Here is a 17,308-nt window from a genome sequence, read left to right as displayed (position 1 = left end):
TCTCACTATATTGCCCAGGCTGATCTTTAACTCCTGAGCTCAAGTGATTCCCCCACCTCTGCTCCCAAAGTGCTGGGATTATAGGCATGAGCCACCACGCCTGGCCTCATTGATATTTTTGGTAGAGTTGATTTGGACCTCTGCTTCTAAAGGTCTAGCAAACCCTTCTGACCTCACCAGAAGCATGAGAGGGAAAAGACTATCAAGCCTCTCAGAGAGGGACTGGAGGACACCAGCAGGCATGCTTCTGGCCCCGGCAGGTGAAGGTCTGGGGTCAGCCTCTGCTGGATTCTCTGTGGTCTGAAGTCATGGCTCAAGTGAAGGACTGATCCATACACATCCAGCCTTGGAGAAGCCTGCTCATGCTTAAGAGCTGTTTTCTGAGCTGTGCAAGAAATTCACTGCCTCGTGTGCTGTCGAGGTGTACCTTGCAGTTTGTTGTTTTGGGTTTGAACCATTCTGGTAAGAGTTTGGGAGGATGCAACATTTTGTCTGTGATGGCCTTCCTTGTCTTGTAACTACCTTTTTTTCTGATCGCTATTGTGATTTTTTTTTTTAGAGGGAATTGATTACTTGACTCACTGAAATTTACAACCAAATCACCATGGCCCACCATGGTGTATCAGCTGGCCCAGTATATTCTAGCCAAAAAGTGTTCTTACAGCTTTGCTCTTTCTTGCTTTAAAAATTTTCCAAATCTGGCCAGGTGTGGTGGCTCAAGCCTGTGATCCCAGCACTTTGGGAGGCCAAGGTTGGCGCACCACCTGAGGTCAGGAGTTCTAGACCAGCCTGGCCAATGTGGTAAAACCCTGTCTCTACTAAAAAATACAAAAATTAGCTGGGCGTGGTGGTACATGCCTGTAATCCCAGCTACTCGGGAGGCTGAGGCACAAGAATTGCTTGATCCCGGGAGGCAGAGGTTGCAGTGAGACAAGATTGCACCACTGCACTTCAGCCTGGGCAACAGAGTGAGACTCCGTCTCAAAAAAAAAAAATTCAAAATCTTCTTTAAAGAGAATTTTAAAACCCTTCTAAGCTGCTTTTGCCAACTGCAGTCCTGGATTTATGTTTTGCATTAAATTAATTTACTCCAGACTTTCCTAAGTACAATGCAGTGTTTTTTTCATTTTGACTTTGACTCACTGAAGTGCCCTGTGGTTTTCTTTTTTGGAGAATTAATCAAATTATATATATGAGAACAGATTTGAGAACTGTCTATATGTATATAAAATATATGTTTATGTTTGTGGGTTTTTTGACTCTGTCTTCAACCACAGAATACAACTGTTAATTTGGTTATTTAGGGGGTTTACTCTTCCCTTTTTCTCCTCCCCATCCCTCATTCCTGCCTTTGTCTCCTCCTTTTTTCCCCTACTCTTCTTCATTTTTTTCTTCCTCTTCCTCTTCCTCTTTTCCTCCTTTCTATTCCCCTTTCCCCTCCTTTTCTGGAGCAGCTTGCTAGGCAGCAGCTAGTTAGTACTGGGAACAGAGGGTAGGAAGGCAGGAATGCGGAAACGGGTGTTCCTTTCATGACATGAACTGAAGGCACCCAGAAGTGCAGCTTCCCCCAACCCCACCGACGTGACCTGACCCAGGACCCAGAACCATCCCCATTAGAGTCTGATGTAGTCTTTGGGTTGTGGTATCAGGGCTTTCTTTAGAAAAGTCCTATAAATATGTTGTCAGTGAGAGATTAACCTCCTCCTCCCTGTTAACATACTCTCCTGAGTCAGACACTGGCCAGGGGAGGAGGACAAGTGCCCCGCCAACAAGGAATGGTGCCAGGGAAGGTTTTGGCTGTGATGCTCCTGGGAGAGGCTCCCAGGCTTTCCAGGGTAAAACCAGAGACCACTGGGCTGGCAGTGGGAAGCAGCCTGAAGCCAAGTTTTGTGCAGTTTTGCCTTGAACTGGCCCTTCCTTGTAATTCATTTTTGTTTAAGAGAACATTGAGGTGATCGGTCAGAAAAGGCTAAAGATTTTCTGTAGATTTAATTCATCCAAAGCCCAGTGCCAGAGAAGTGATAAGTATTGTGGAACTGATGGCTGGCTTTTGGCTTTGACTAAAGATCAAGGTGCCAATCGGCCTTTCTACAAGATCATGGGCAATAAGAGCATCCCTCAAGCACTAAGGAGCTCTGTTTGGCCATCATCTACAAGAATCTATATAGTGTTGCTTCACTCATGAGCTTATTACTGCAGGTGAAGAGGAAGGCATTATTCATGACAATATCTGTCTGATAGCAATGTTGCAAGATACAATGAGATAACACATATCAAGAATTATGCAGGGCTGGACCTGAAGAAGGATTTCAATAGTTACTCATTCTCTCATGTAACAACCAGCTATTTGGCAGGTACTGTGGAACAGGACTACATTTAATCCTGGAAGGCATTCAAGAGCATGACAGACAAGCCCCTGTCCTCTAGGACCTTTGTGATCATTATTTTAAAGACTTTTTTTGGTGATCCTTATTTCGTATTCTTCTTGAGAGTAAGTTTCTTAAAGCAGAAACAATGAGGAGTAGACAAGAAGTAAGATACTCTGGAAACTCCAAGGGACCTAGAGCAAAACAAAGAGCAGAATTGAAATATTTTTAAAGCCTTATAGTATTTCCAAGAGTGAGAAAAGGGCTGCCAATGCCAGAGTTGGTGTTTGGGATTTGGCAGTTTTTGCTAATAGTTGGATTGAAATGAGAAGCGTGTTGCCAGATTAATTCACAATTTTAAAACACTGCAAATGCTTTTAAGTTCAAGTCTTTGTTTTTACCTCCAAAGAGTAACTGGGTCTTCTGGCTGCCCAGACAACCCCTGTGGTCCTAAGGCCAGTGTCTGTGTCACTCACGTTATGCTGTGGAGCTGCCACCACTGCGCTCCAGGCAGCTACCCTAATGCCCGCATGGATGTTTTCCTCTGCATTGACTTTCCCTTAGGGCAGAAATAGCAGAACAAGCCTGCAGTAGCCAGGGTTCTCCAGAGAAACAGAACTAATCAGAGGTGTGTGTGTACATATGGAGAGAGAGAGAGATTTATTTTAAGGAATTGGCTCATGCGATTGTGAGGGCTGACAGGTCTGAAATCTGTAGGTTGGACTGGCAGACCAGAGGCCAAGAAAAGAGTTGATTCTGCAGCTTAAGTCCAAAGACAGTCTGGAGGCAGAATTCCTCCCTCTTCTTCAGGGGACATTAGTCTTTTTGTCTTAAGACTTTTAGCTGATTGGATGAGGCCCACCCACATGATGGAGAATAATCTGCTTTATTCAAAGTCTACTGATTTAAATGTTAATCTTGTCTAAAAAATACCTTCACAGTGACATTGAGGCTGGCATTTGACCAAACATCTGGGCATCATAGCCTAGTCAAGTTAACATGTAAAATTACCCAACACTAGTTCTTGCCTCGCCAACTTGGCACTCATATACATTTCTTGAAACAGTACTTAAACGTCAATAAAGAGTATAACAAGACACAATCCTGACTAACATGATACAACTATCCTGTATACAATCGAAAATACACTAACCCTTTCCCCAGTAGAAGAAATAAAATCCTCGGGTGACGTTTGAGCTTCCCCTTGATATCCTGTAACTTCAATACTGTGGTATTAAGTCAATACATCTTAGGTTGAATGATAAGGAGATGAGAGAGGGAAGAAAACAAAAGATGACTTTCCTTTTATTTTTAGTTGACACATAATAATTATACATATTTATGGGGTACAGAGTGATATTGCCATACATGGATACAGTGTGTAATGATCAAGACAGTAGTTAGCTTATCACCTCGAACATTCATTTCTTTGTTTTGTGAACATTCAAAATCCTCTCTTCTAGTTTTTTGAAAATATACACTAAATTATTGTTAACCACATTCACCCTACAGTATTAGGGAACACTAGAATGTATTCTCATTTAGCTGTAGTTTCATATCCATTAAGCAATCTCTCCCTGTACCCCCTCCTACACTTCCGAGCCTCTGTTAAACATTGTGCTGTTCTCTACTTCTATGAACTCAAATTTTTTAAGCTTCTATATATGAGTGAGAACATGCAGAATTTATCTTTCTGTTCCTGACATATTTCATTTAACATAATGTCCTTCAGGCTCATCCATGTTTCCGTAAGTGACAGGATTTCATTCATTTTTATGGTTAAGTAGTATTCCCCTGTGTATATATACCTCGTTTTCTTTATCCATTTATCTGTTGATGGGCATTTAGGTTGACTTCATATCTTGATTATTGTGAATAATGCTGCAGTGAACATGGGGGTACAGGTCTATTCACAATAGCAAAGACATGGAATCAACCTAGATGCCCATCAACAGTGAACTGGATAAAGGAAATATGGTACTTATACACCATGGAATAGTATGCAGCCATAAAAAAGAATGAACTCATGTCCTTTGCAGTGACATGGATGCAGCTGAAGGCCATTATCCTAAGTAAATTAACACAGGAGTAGAAAAACCAAATACCATATGTTCTCACTTATAAGTAGGAGCTTAACATTGAGTACACATGGACATAAAGATGAGAACAATAGACACTGGAGGACACTGGGGACTTCTAGAGGGAGGAGGATGAGAGGTGGGTGAAGGCTGAAAAACTACCTATCAGGTACTATGCTCAGTACCTGGGCGATTTTTTGGTTTCATACACCAAACCTCAGCAACACTCTATTTACCCATATAACTAACAAAGCTACACATGTACCCTCTGAACCTAAATTAAAAGTTGAAAAAAAAAGTTACCTGCATTTTAGAGCCTAAAAACTTCCATGGGGGCACAGGTGTCCCTTTGATATACGAATTCCATTTTCTTTGGATAGATAATCAGTAGTGAGATGGCTAGATTGTATGGTAGTTCTACTTTTAGTTTTTAAAGAAACCTCCATACTGTTTTCCATAATCTCTGTACCAATTTACATTCCCTCCAATAATGTATAATAGTTTCCTTTTCTTCACATCCTTTCCAGCATTTGCTATTTTTGGTCTTTTTGATGATAGCCATTCTAACAGAGATGATATCTCATTGTGGGTTTGATTTTCATTTCCCTGATGATTAGTGATGTTGAACATTTTTTTGTATACTTGTTGGCCTTTTGTATGTCTTCTTTTTAGAAATGTCTATTTATATCCTTTGCCCACTTTTAAATCACATTATTTTATTTTTTGCTGTTCAGTTGGAAAACAAAGATTTTTGTTTTACATACATATAACATACACATATACAGAAAAAACATATTCATAACAAAATAGAAAGAAATACTCACTACAATTACAAATACTAATTTCTGTAACAGGTCACATGGTCATAGCTGGTATAAGTTGAGCATCCTAAATGTAAAAATCCAAAATGCTCCCACATCCAGAACTTTTTGAGTGCTGACACGATGCTCAAAACAAATACTCATTGGAAAATTTTGGATTTTGAATATTCAAATTTGAGATGCCCAATCAGGTATAATGCAAATATTCCAAAATCTGAAAAAATAAAAAATCTAAAACATGTTTGGTCCCAAGCACTTTGGATAAGGGATACTCAAACTGTACTTGTAACTACCTTCTTCTGCCACCCATTCCATATTCCCTTTGCCCTCAGCAAGCACCTCATGGTTCTTTACCTGGTGAAGTGACACAAATCTTCATTCCTGAAGGGTCTAGGACATCAGTAGTCTTGCCTGAATTGGGTTGTAGTTTTCCATTGACTTTAATCACAAGACATGGTAATACTAAGAGACACCTTAAGTCATCTCCTGTATTCTAGACATATTCTTCCTTACCTCCGTTTTTGAAGAGCAGTTAATTTTCCCCTTGGTAATTAGTGGAACACAATTGCTTCTATCTTCGTCTGTTGATTCAGAGGAATGAGGAAACCAGGTAGCAGTCTTAACTTCCAGTTCAATAGAATGATCGTCACGTCTCCTGGTAGAAGCATTTCTTCCTCTGGAACTAAGACCTCTCGACCACCAGAGCAGAAGGCAGCTGGGATTGGAAGCTAGTTGATCACTAGGGTTTATAGTGAGTGATGCCACTCCCATTTCTACCTCTTGATTCCTGAACTCGTGAATCTTGGCTATCAGAGAAACCATATGTTGTACAATGATTCAGAGCAGATACCGCTTTCTGGAGAACCTTGCCTCAGCCCCGCAAGGTACTGCCACCTAGCTGGCACTGTAACTGAGTTTTCAAAAGGCCATTCCACTGTTGTATTAAGCCACCTGTTCAGGATGGTGGGGAAAGTGGTAAGATTAGTGAATTCCATGACCATGGGCTCACTGCTGCATTCCATTTGTTGTGAAGCGAGTTCTTTGTTCAGAAGCAATGCTATGTTCATACTATGACAGTAAATAAAGCATTCTGTAAGTGTACAAATGTAGTTTAGACAGAAGCATTGCATGCAGAGAAGGAATTTCTGTATCCAAGTAAGTGTCCATTCCAGTAAGAACAAAACACTTCCCTTTCCATGATAGAACAGTCCAAAGTAATTAACCTGCCACCAGGTAGCCAGCTGATTACCCTGGAGAGTGGTGCCATATTGAGGACTTGGTGTTGGTCTCTGCTGCTCGCAGACTGGGAACTCAGCTGTGGTGACTGGAAGTACATTTTGCTGAGCCCAGGGATAAACTCCATCCCTGCCCCCATGGCTACTTTGTTGTGAGCCCACTGGACAATGATAGAAGTGGATGGGACAGAGGCTGCCTGGTGTCTACAGAACAGATCCTCCTGTCTACTTGGGAAGCATTCACATAGGACATGTTTCTTAGCCATTTAGAGGGGGTTTTCACTCAGACCCTTCCCCAGATCTCCCTGTCACCAATTTTCCAATCATGTTCCTTCAAAGTCCCTAGCCATCCAGTCAAAGAATTGGCCACAGACCATGAATCAATATGTAATTTCACATCTGGCCATCTCTCCTTCCAAGCAAAGTGAACAACCAGCACACTGCTCAAAGTTCTCCCCACCGGGAGGATTTCCCTTCACCACTGTCCTTCAGGATGTCCCAGAAAGGCGCAAATGTGCTGCAGCTGTCCACTTTCAGGTAATGCCTGCATGTCTTGCAGTACCTGGTCTAAAACAGGCCTAAGTTTTCTGTTTCTTTGTTAACTGATCACAAGGAACTCACCATAATGCTGTAGATGTGGAATGTAGCAGGAGTGTGGAGTGTGGCATTCTTTGCATAGCTTACTTGTGTAGAGGCTGCTTGGGTCCAATCTTATGTATACCACTTCCATTTGATGACGGAATGCTGCTGTGCTTGCCAAACTTATGGCTTCGTGGGTCAGATAACACCCAGTTCATAATGGTCAGCTCACATCACATAGTGACTTCATGGCCCATGGTTAAGCCTTCTGTCTCTACTAAGACCCAGTAGAAAATGAAAAGCCATTTCTCAAAAAAAAGTTATCTGCAGAGGCTGGCTTATATGCATAGGGTGGCAGGGCTCTGCTCCAAAATCCTAAGGGTCTGCACTGTGATTCACTTATGTGGGCCTGCTGAAGGCTCCAAAAAGCATCCCTATCTGCCACTGACACTTAAAAGCACCATTAGATCTGCTCAGTCGTATGCTTTAAGTGGCAGAGCAGCTTACGCAGCAGCCTGGACCTGCTGCAGAGCCTTCCCTTGTTCTGGGACTCACACTACTGGACCCTTAGAAATTTAACTGAGGTAGAAGACTCTGGATTTTTTATTAGATTTTATTTTTACCTCCTGACACCCAAATGTCTTACCAATAAGTCTAGAGTAGTTTCTTTTTTTTTTTTTTTTTATCTTCATTTATTTTCTCTCCAGTGCTCTTCCTTTCTTTATGTGGGTCCAAGTTTCTGACCTATATCATTTTTCTTTTTTTTTTTAAATTTTTTTTTTTGCACACAAAACAATAAACATTTTCTAAAAGCACATACAAACAAAAAGATGCATATCAAACATATTAGGAAGGTTGCACATGGGAAGGAGTAGTTTCTACTTCTTGCTCACTAGCTCCACTTAACATAATGTCATCAATGTAATAGACCGATGTGATGCCTTATAGAAGGGAAAGGTGATCAAGATCCCTGTGACCTAAATTATGACACAAGACCAGAGTTGATAGACCCCTGATGTAGGACAGTGATATAGTTTGGATGTTTGCCCCCTCCAAACCTCGTGTTGAAATCTGATCCCCAATGTTGTAGGTGGGGCCTGGTGGGAGGTGTTTGGGTCATGGGGATGGATCTTTCATGAATGGCTTAGTATTGTCCTCCTGATAGTGGGTGAGATCTCTCTCTGAGTTCACTTGAGATCTGGTTGTTTAAAAGTGTGTGATACCTCCCCCTACCTTGCTTCTGTTCTTGCTATGTGATGTACTGGCTCCTCTTTACCTTCTGCCATGGGTTGTAAGTTCCCTGAGACCCTCACCAGAAGCAGATGCTGGCACCATGCTTCCTGTACAGCTTGCAGAACTATGCCAATTAAATTTCTTTTCTTCATAAATTACTTAGTTCCAGGTATTTCTTTATAGCAACACAAGAATAGCCTAATACAGACAGTGAAAGTATATTGCTGGCCTAGCCAGTTGAAAACAAACTGCTTGTTGGTTTTTACTAAAGGTGTGAAGGAAAAAAGCATTTGCCAGACTAACAGCTGCATTCCAGGTGTCAGGTGATATGTTAATTTCCTCAAGCAATGAAGCCACATCTAGTATAGCAGCTGCAATTGGAGTTGCTACCTGGTTAAGTTTATAATAATCTATTATCATTATCCAGGATCCATCTATTTTCTGTACAGGCCAAATAGATGAATTGAATGGGCAAGCAGTAGGAATCACCACCCTTCATCTTTCAAGTCTTTGATGGTAGCCCTCATCTCTGCAATTCCTGCAGAAATGATGTATTGCTTTTGGTTGTACTATTTTCCTAGATAGAGGCAGTTCTAATGGCTTCCACTTGACCTTTTCCATCATAATAACTTCCACTCCATAGGTCAGGGAACCGACGTGAAGATTTTGTCAGTTGCTGAGGATGTATATTCCAGTTATGAATTCCAGAACTGGGGAAATAACTACAGGCTGAGTTCAGGAACCCACTGCCCTCATTATAAGATGGACGTGAGTTAAAGCTTCATTGATCACCTGACCCCCATAAACCCATACTCTGACTAGAGGGCCACAGTGACATTTTGAGTCTTCTAGAATTGGTGTCAATTTAGAGCTGATGTCCAATAATAGAAATAATAGAAAGATCTGATTATTTCCTTTTTGCCAGTGTATAGTCACCTTGGTAAAAGGCCATAGGTCCCTTTGGAAAAGGCTGGGAGAAAGATTTACCTTATAAATGTTTGACAGCGGAGTGGAGTTCTTCCACAATAGTACCTACTCTCCCCTTCATTCAAAGAGTTCTGGGTCTGTAAACCAGCTCAGGTCTGGAAATTGATTGAGGGGACATGACTGTATTTTTATGTTTCAAGTTAGACTTGTTCATTTGACCTACAACTCTTCCACTTCTACAAAGCAAGTCAGAATTTGCTAGACTTCCCATCTGTTTCACTTCCAGGAACACCATGATCAACTAGTCAGCATAGGTCTCTGAGTCAGACTATTTTGACTGCTGTTTCAACTCCATTGTCCATTATGGTAACCATATCCACCTTGCTTTTGGTGGTTTATTGCCACCACTTGGCTGCCGCCAACCTGGGGCCCAATTACCCCCATTGCACTTAGGTTTCCAATTTGATGGCAGCAGTTTCCACACCCTTGACATCTATTCTCACAGATATTCCTCAAATTGCTGTCTGTCTGTTTAAATTGGAAAAATCATTTAGTTCTTTTGGAGTGTATTGTACCTTCTCATGGGTCATACTTTGTACTTCACCTTTCAGGGCTTACTGGGATTTGAGTCCAGTTATCAGGTGATAAGGAAAGTGGGATGGGGGTGGGTCCTGAAGAGAATCAGTAGGGTCTTCCATGACAGCTCCCTCAGGGGAGGCCATTACAGTTTTCTCGGGCAAAGCAGGGTTAACCTGCTCAAATGTGGGTCGGGGGGTGCAGTTGCTTCTTCTGACAAAGAAGACTCATTGGAATTTGGGGGTTCAGTGTCCCCATCTTCATCATGATCTTCCCATATGTCCCCAAACCAATTTTCAAAGTCCTATTCCTTCCCAATCTATGCCCCCACTTTAACAGCAGATACTCTGCAAGGTTTGGAATTTAACTTGCATTGCAGTTCACACCTCGCAGGATGAAGATTCTTGGTTTGGTTTTCTGCAGTCTCAGCTCTGAAGCTGTAGGAGATAAGGATTTCTTTCTAGGAAGGCATAGAAACTTTCAGGTAATTTATACTGCATCTGAGTGGGAATTCAAATCCCTCAACTCCGTTTCTTTCCCACTTTGTCCAGCCCAATTAGGAGCAACCAGCCAAGCTCATTATGCCCATTAGTTTGATGGAAATGTTCTGTTATCAAATACGTGGTCACCCAGAGCCTTGCCTATCATAATTATTTGATTAGGAGTATCTAATAGTGATATTTTTGTGTATCTCTATTACCACATCACACCGATGACTATCAGTGCTTTATTCACTATTGGAACTAGAGTCATTAGTGCTTCTAAATCTAGTCATTTAGAGAACCAATTCCAGAAACCCTCAAACCAATTCAGAGAATTTATTCTTAAAATTCTGTTCCTGGCTGGGCATGGTCTTATGCCTATAATTCCAGCACTTTGGGAGGCTAATGTGGGAGAATCACTTGAGGCCAGGAGTTTGAGACCAGCCTGGGCAACATAGTGAGACCCTACCTGTATTTATGAATTTAAAAAAATTCTGGTCCTCTAAGAATACTTCTCTTGGTACCAAAATCTGTATTAGTCAGGGTTCTTTACATAGATAGATAGGTACGTAGATAGATATAGATATAGTGGTACATCTTATCTACTTATCTATGTACATATAATATATATTGTATGAGTGTGTGTGTGTGTGTGTGTGTGTGTGTAGGGATGGGGAGAGGTTTATTTTAAGGACTTGATTCACACAGTTGTAGGGGCTGGTAAGTCCCAAATCTACAAGGTAGGCTAACAGGTTGGAGATGCAGTCAAGAGGTGATTTTGCAGCTTGAGTCCAAAGGCAATCTGTAGGCAGAATTCCTTCTTCCTTGGTGGACATCTGTCTTTTTCTCTTAAGCCCTTCACCTGATTGGATGAGGCCCACTCACATGATGGAAGATAATCTGCTTTACTCAAAGTCTACTGATTTAAATGTTAATCTCATCTAAAAAATACCTTCATTGCACCATCTAGACTAGTGTTTGACCATTTGGCAACATAGTTAGCCAAGTTGACACAAAATTAACCACTGTAGAACCCAAGAACATTTCCTCAGAATTCTGCCACTAGGTTGAGACTTAACCTCTGCAGACAGGCCAGCTGGGACTATGGGCCATGAGAGAAGACAGGTGGAAATGGCAGTAGGAGATCTGAGTGTTTGTCCTTTTGTCTGCCAATAGCTAGGGGAGCATTAGGCATGCTTTATATGGAGTGGGTAGTGTCTTGTGGGGGTGCTTTGTGCTATGTCAGTCATTCTCTAGTCTTTCTTCTGGACTTTTAGGTCTTAGAGATCAGGGAATACAGTCAACACCCAGTATCCATGGGGGATTGGTTCCAGGACCATCCATGGACACCAAAAGGCAAGGATACTCAAGTCTCTGATATAAAATGGCACAGTATTTGCAAATAAACTACACACATCCTCCTATATAAATTAAATTTCTAGATTACTTATAATACATAATGTAAATGCTACATAAATAGTTATATTGCATTATTATTTTATTTGTATTATTTTTGTTATTTTTTAGTTGTGTATTTTTCTGAATATTTTTGATCTGTGTTTGAATGCACGGATCCGGAACCCACAGATATGGAAGGCTAACTATATGTGTTTTTGTATTTACCTCCGCCATAACACCTAGCAAGGGTGCTGCTGGAACACAGTAGGCCTTCAATCAATGTCTGCTGGGTGGATGACTGTGAAATAGGAAAGTGAAATGGTAGTAAATTCTCCGGGTCTGCAAGTACTTGTGTCTCTGAACAAGTCACATAGCCTGTTGAAACTCCCAGGTAATTTGTAAGTGAGTTAACTAGCTTAGTTCCCCTCCATCAGTGAGAGTTTCTTTTACGTTTCCGATGACAACACAGGTAAATTCTGTTGTTCACCATCATTTACTAAAAAGCACTTACAGAGAAATTCACCATACACGGGCTGGGCTATCACAGAGAATGAAAATAACATGGTCTTGTCCCTGTGGGGGCCCCATGTGCCAAGGCTTAGATTCCAAGGCTACCTGTAAATAAATTACCAGAATTGGGGCTTTACCTTATGAATCTTTTCTTTCCTAAGGCTCTAACCAGCATGGAATTTTTGAAACCTTGCAAACAAGGTTGTATCTTTTACTGTGTACACTACACTGGATAAAAATTTGGAAGTCAGATATACTAATTCATTGATTTTCATTAATTCAGTATGGGATAGTGTAAAGAGCACCTCCCCAAGCACTGGGGGACTTGGGTAATTAGAATAATAATGTTAATAAGTGTGAACACTTCCTGAGCATTTCGGCTGTGCAAAGCATCGTTCTCAGTGCCTTATTGCTGATGATTCTCTGATGATTTCATAAAGTAGGTGCTATTATCAGCTCCAGTTTACAGAAGAGGAAACTGAGGCTTAAAGAAGCTAAGCAACTAGCCGTGATTGTAGGGCTGTTAAGTGGCACAGCTGGTACTGGAATCCAGATGTGTCTGACTCCAAAGACTGAAGCCCTTTATTAGAGACTAATCCATTGACTTTAAAAATGCCATTTAACTTCTGAACTTCACCATGTAATAATGGGATTCAATGAGATGCTCTCTCTAGTTTCTTTCAGTTCTTAAGATGTAGAGCTCTTCAGCCGGAGAAGTCAGTCAGGTCATTTCCACTGCTCATCCCTCTCTAGAAGAAGGGTTTTTGCAATGCAAATGGGGATGACCTTGTGTAACTCCAGCCCATAGAAGTCTAGTCTCATAGAGGCTAGTAGGGACCTGATCCAGTGGGAAGGGGGCCAAGAGGAGAATGAATGGCCAGCATCTGTTCTCTCCATCCACACATGTTTATTCATCACTTAGCCAAAGATCATGGTAACAGCTTGGGGGAGGGAGGAAACTAGGATGCCTTTCCTATCCATTTCAATGTTGCCTGCACCATTTTTTCCATGACAACTTAACTACACTAGACATTGAGAAAATAGGTATAAAGAGAGGAGGAAAGAGAAAATCAGGGACAGTTGTAGGCTGATCTGGCCTGGAATGGCTTGCACTTGATATGGAATATCAAGTGGGATATGGAATTAAAGTGGCCCCCCAGTGAGTCACATCCCCCATCAGTTGTTCCCTGCATCCTCCTCCTACAAATACCAGTTTCTGTAGGTGAGTAGAATCCCCAAAACCATCACCCAGCACCTGCAAATCTTGCTGAATATGAAATTCATGACAGCAATACAAACTAGCAGTTATTGAGTGCTCGCTATGATAGGCATTGTCCCAAGCTCTTTTAAGTATTGTCTTATGCAATCCTCACAACAAGTTATCAAATAAAAGTTAGTATCACTTCCATTTAAGGAAGGAGAAACTGAGGCTTAGAGCAGTTGAGTGGCTTGTTTCAGGTTCCTGATCTCATAAGAAGTGGAGCTGGAACTTGCATTTGGGTCTTTCTGGCTCCACCCTCATGATCTGCTCTGGGACGTGGTTCTTCCCCCTCCTATACCTGCAATCCCCGCCTAAGTCTGATTGAATTCTTTCATCCAGCCTGCTGGTGTTCAGCCCTTGGATCCTACCAGATGCCCTGCAGCTCAGTGACTGGACAGTGTGAATGTCGGCCAGGAGTTACAGGACAGCGGTGTGACAGGTGTCTCTCAGGAGCCTATGATTTCCCCCACTGCCAAGGTAGGAAAGCCAGCAGATTGCTAGAGGGCTAGTTCCTCTCTGAAGTGTGTACAGCCAGCCTCCCAGAGAAGCCTGCAAATCCCCCACAGACTCACCACTGGCCACCCCTACATCCTGCTTTCACAGATCTAGTTTCCCTGGTTCGTCCCCTGTTGAAGTCTGGTTTGAAAACACATATATCATATATGTACCCTCAAAGGAATCCAGAAATGATTTTTTAACTAAAAAGAATGTCAATTTCCATGTGCTATACATGTGGGTTTCCTGGTTCACATGTCCGTTTTCTGTGGATAGCATTGTGGCATAGGTGACTCCTTTGAGTTAAAGGGGCCATTTGTTGTCTTCAGTCCCAAGGCATCATGCCTTCTCTCGCTCCCAGCTTGTAGTGCTAATGCTGGCAGCACTGTAATGTTTCTAATAGATCCGGTTGCCAGCAGGCTTAGCAGAACCTTTGCTGTGTTTCGGGCCTCTCTCCCTGCCCTCCTCTGGCCTTCTGGGGGACCGTGTCATCGTACTTCAGCCCAAGTGTTGGGGAAGGTGGGTGGGATGCACTGGAGTCTATGCAGTTTGTAGAGTGCACTGAGGGGGAGATGAAAACCAAGCCTGCAGCTGTGAGATGTGGTTGGTATTCATCCCTCTGTTGATGTGAGAGATTAAGGGTTGCCCATGTACCATGGCAGAGGGGACAGAAATGAGATGTCCACAAATTTCCCTGAGCTCCCTGGTGTGTGCAGCCAGAGAGCAGATCAGTAGCTCTTGTCAATTTCAGAGGACTCTTGCTACTGTGAAGAGGTATTTGTGGAAGGCTGACCCAGACTATCCATCAGGAGAATGTGGTTTCTCAGACCCCTTCCTGCCCTTTGAAGACAGGACTGACTTCATTTCCCAGAATCTTCCTAACCAGAATCCTCTGGAGACCAGGTTTCCTTGAGGGTGGAAGTTGCAGCAGGCAGTCAGAGGGGGTGCTTGCCTTTCAAAAGACCTGAAGGTCCCTAGGATGCGAGGGCATCCTGCATGGGTCTGCTCACCTCCATGGGCCTCAGGAGTGGAAGGAAGTGCTGTGGCTGCCTGGCAGAGAAGCTGAGCAGCCACAGTCATCCCAGGGCTAGATGGCAATGTTTGTGTCCTAGAGAGGAACCCGAGGCTGGGCCTGGAAAAAAAACAGCTGGAAATTTGTGTTGGGTATTACGGAAAAATGCAGGGAACAGGAGAACATCAGAAGAGAAAGAGAGGACAGGGCAGGGTGGCTTATGCCTGTAATCCCAGCACTTTGGGAGGCTGAGGCGGGAGGATTGCTTGAGGCCAGGAGTTGGGCCTGGGCAACATAATGAGATCCTGTCTCTAGAATTTTTATTTATTTTTTATTTTATTTATTTTTTTTTTGAGACAAGAGTCTTGCTCTGTCCCCCAGGCTGGAGTGCAGTGGCACGATCTCAGCTCACTGCAAGCTCCGCCTCACGGGTTCAAGCGATTCTCCTGCCTCAGCCTCCCGAGTAGCTGGGATTACAGGCACGTGCCACCATGCCCAGATAATTTTTTGTATTTTTAGTAGAGATGGGGTTTCACCGTGTCAGCCAGGATGATCTTGATCTCCTGACCTTGTGATTTGCCTGCCTGGGCCTCCCAAAGTGCTGGGATTACAGGCGTAAGCCACCACTCCTAGCCTCTAGAAAATATTTTTAAAAATAACCGGGCATGGTGGTGCATGCCTGTCGTTCCAGCTCCTCAGGAGGATGAGGTGAGAGGATCACTTGAGCCCAGGCATCGGAGGCTGCAGTGAGCTATGATCGTGCCACTGCACTCCAACCTGGAAGACAGAGCAAGATCCTGTCTCAAAAAAGAGAGCGAGAGAGAGAATGAGAATCATCAAGGGGAAGCTGAGGCAGACAGAAACAAACAAAGCCAATAGGGTTAAGGAACAATTTATAAGGAAACAAGATCCTATTATGGATTTATTTAAATGATTTGAAAAACCAGACTCAGAACAGACTTACCCAGTTCAAACACTGTGTAATTGTAATACTGAAACATTGCAAGATCCCAATTTATTGAAGAGAGATTATATTTGGTTTGTAGTGTTATACTAAGTCAGGAAAACAAACCAATTGATTTTATAAATAACTTTAGTATGGGTGGGAACAAGGAGGTGTGATAATTAAAGATGTACTTAGAAATTCTAGAATGTCTTTTAAATGGGCAATTAAAAATCTCTTGGTACAATATTGCCCTCTTCTGGACAATACTAATGATGCTCAAAATTTTAGAATCTTTCCCTAATCTCCTCCTTCATCATGAGTAGACAGGATAGAGATTTGTTCAGTGGCAAAAGAGGTAATTTGGGGATTAAGGACCATAAGTGTCATTCAAGATGCCTATGAATTGCATGCAGACTTTGCCACACATCTATCGAAAATATAAATGTAGATACACTATTTTTGAAAACAAAATGTTTAAAACTTGAAACATCAAAACAAAGAGAAAAACAAACTACCAGATAATTTAAAAATTTCTGAATCATATTCAGGTTCCAGCGGTGCTTGTGACCCAGCTGGTACCATCAACTCCAATTTGGTAAGTAGACTATAAAAGGGTTGCAATTCTAATTATCTCTATTATTTTGATCCTATTAAGGACTAACAGTGTGGGCACTTCCAGAAATTAAAATAAGACCCAAGGCTAAATTGCTTAAAGAGGTCATTGTTGTTTTTCAGAGAGCATATGTGATTTTGTGATTTTTTTTTTCAAAAACAAAAGAATAAGATTTAGTTAAACTTGTTACTCTGGAGTCCTAGAGTTTAACTTTTACTGCAGCTTTGTAGGTTACTCAGAGAGTGTTGCCTCTGTGGAGCCCTGCATGTAAGTCTGACAAATGTAATTAATAACATTGAGAAAATCAATGGCCAAGGACACGTTAAATAAAGTTGGCTGTATACAAAATAATTACAATTTATTTTATATTATTCCAAGCACAATACCATGGTATTCTGAACATTTTTTTTCTTGTCTTTTCTTTTTTTTTTTTGCTCTTGTCGCCCAGGCTGGAGTGCAGTGCCGCGATCTCAGCTCACTGCAACCTCCACCTCCTGGGTTCAAGCGATTCTTGTGCCTCAGCCTCCGAGTAACTGGGATTACAGGCACGCCCCACCACACCTGGCTAATTTTTGTATTTTTAGTAGAGATGGGGTTTCACCATGTTGGCTAGGCTGGTCTCGAACTCCTGACCTCAGGTGATCCGCCTGCCTCGGCCTCCCAAAGTGCTGGGGTTACAGGCGAGAGCTACCGTGCCTATTCTGAACGGTTTTCTGAGATAATTTAGAAATTGTCCGTCTTCTTGGCCTCAGAGCCTAGAGATGCTGACTTCTAGG

At 42.2% G+C, this 17,308-nt stretch overlaps 1 protein-coding gene across 3 annotated transcripts in view; it reads left to right on the top strand.

The window, feature by feature from the left end:
- The window catches only part of LAMA3 (laminin subunit alpha 3), a 274,538-nt gene that overhangs the window by 109,678 nt on the left and 147,552 nt on the right, over nt 1-17,308 (top strand). For all 3 annotated transcript variants that reach the window (XM_030810644.1, XM_012506378.2, XM_030810643.1), the window contains 2 exons: nt 13,806-13,943; nt 16,468-16,514. In XM_030810644.1, the coding sequence (XP_030666504.1) occupies nt 13,806-13,943; nt 16,468-16,514 (185 nt within the window). The remainder of the gene's footprint in view (nt 1-13,805; nt 13,944-16,467; nt 16,515-17,308) is intronic.

The sequence above is a fragment of the Nomascus leucogenys genome, chromosome 4, assembly GCF_006542625.1.
Source record: "Nomascus leucogenys isolate Asia chromosome 4, Asia_NLE_v1, whole genome shotgun sequence".
Taxonomy (NCBI): Eukaryota; Metazoa; Chordata; class Mammalia; order Primates; family Hylobatidae; genus Nomascus; species Nomascus leucogenys.
The sequence above is the reverse complement of the archived record's forward strand: the minus strand, read 5'-3'. Positions and strand labels throughout refer to the sequence as shown.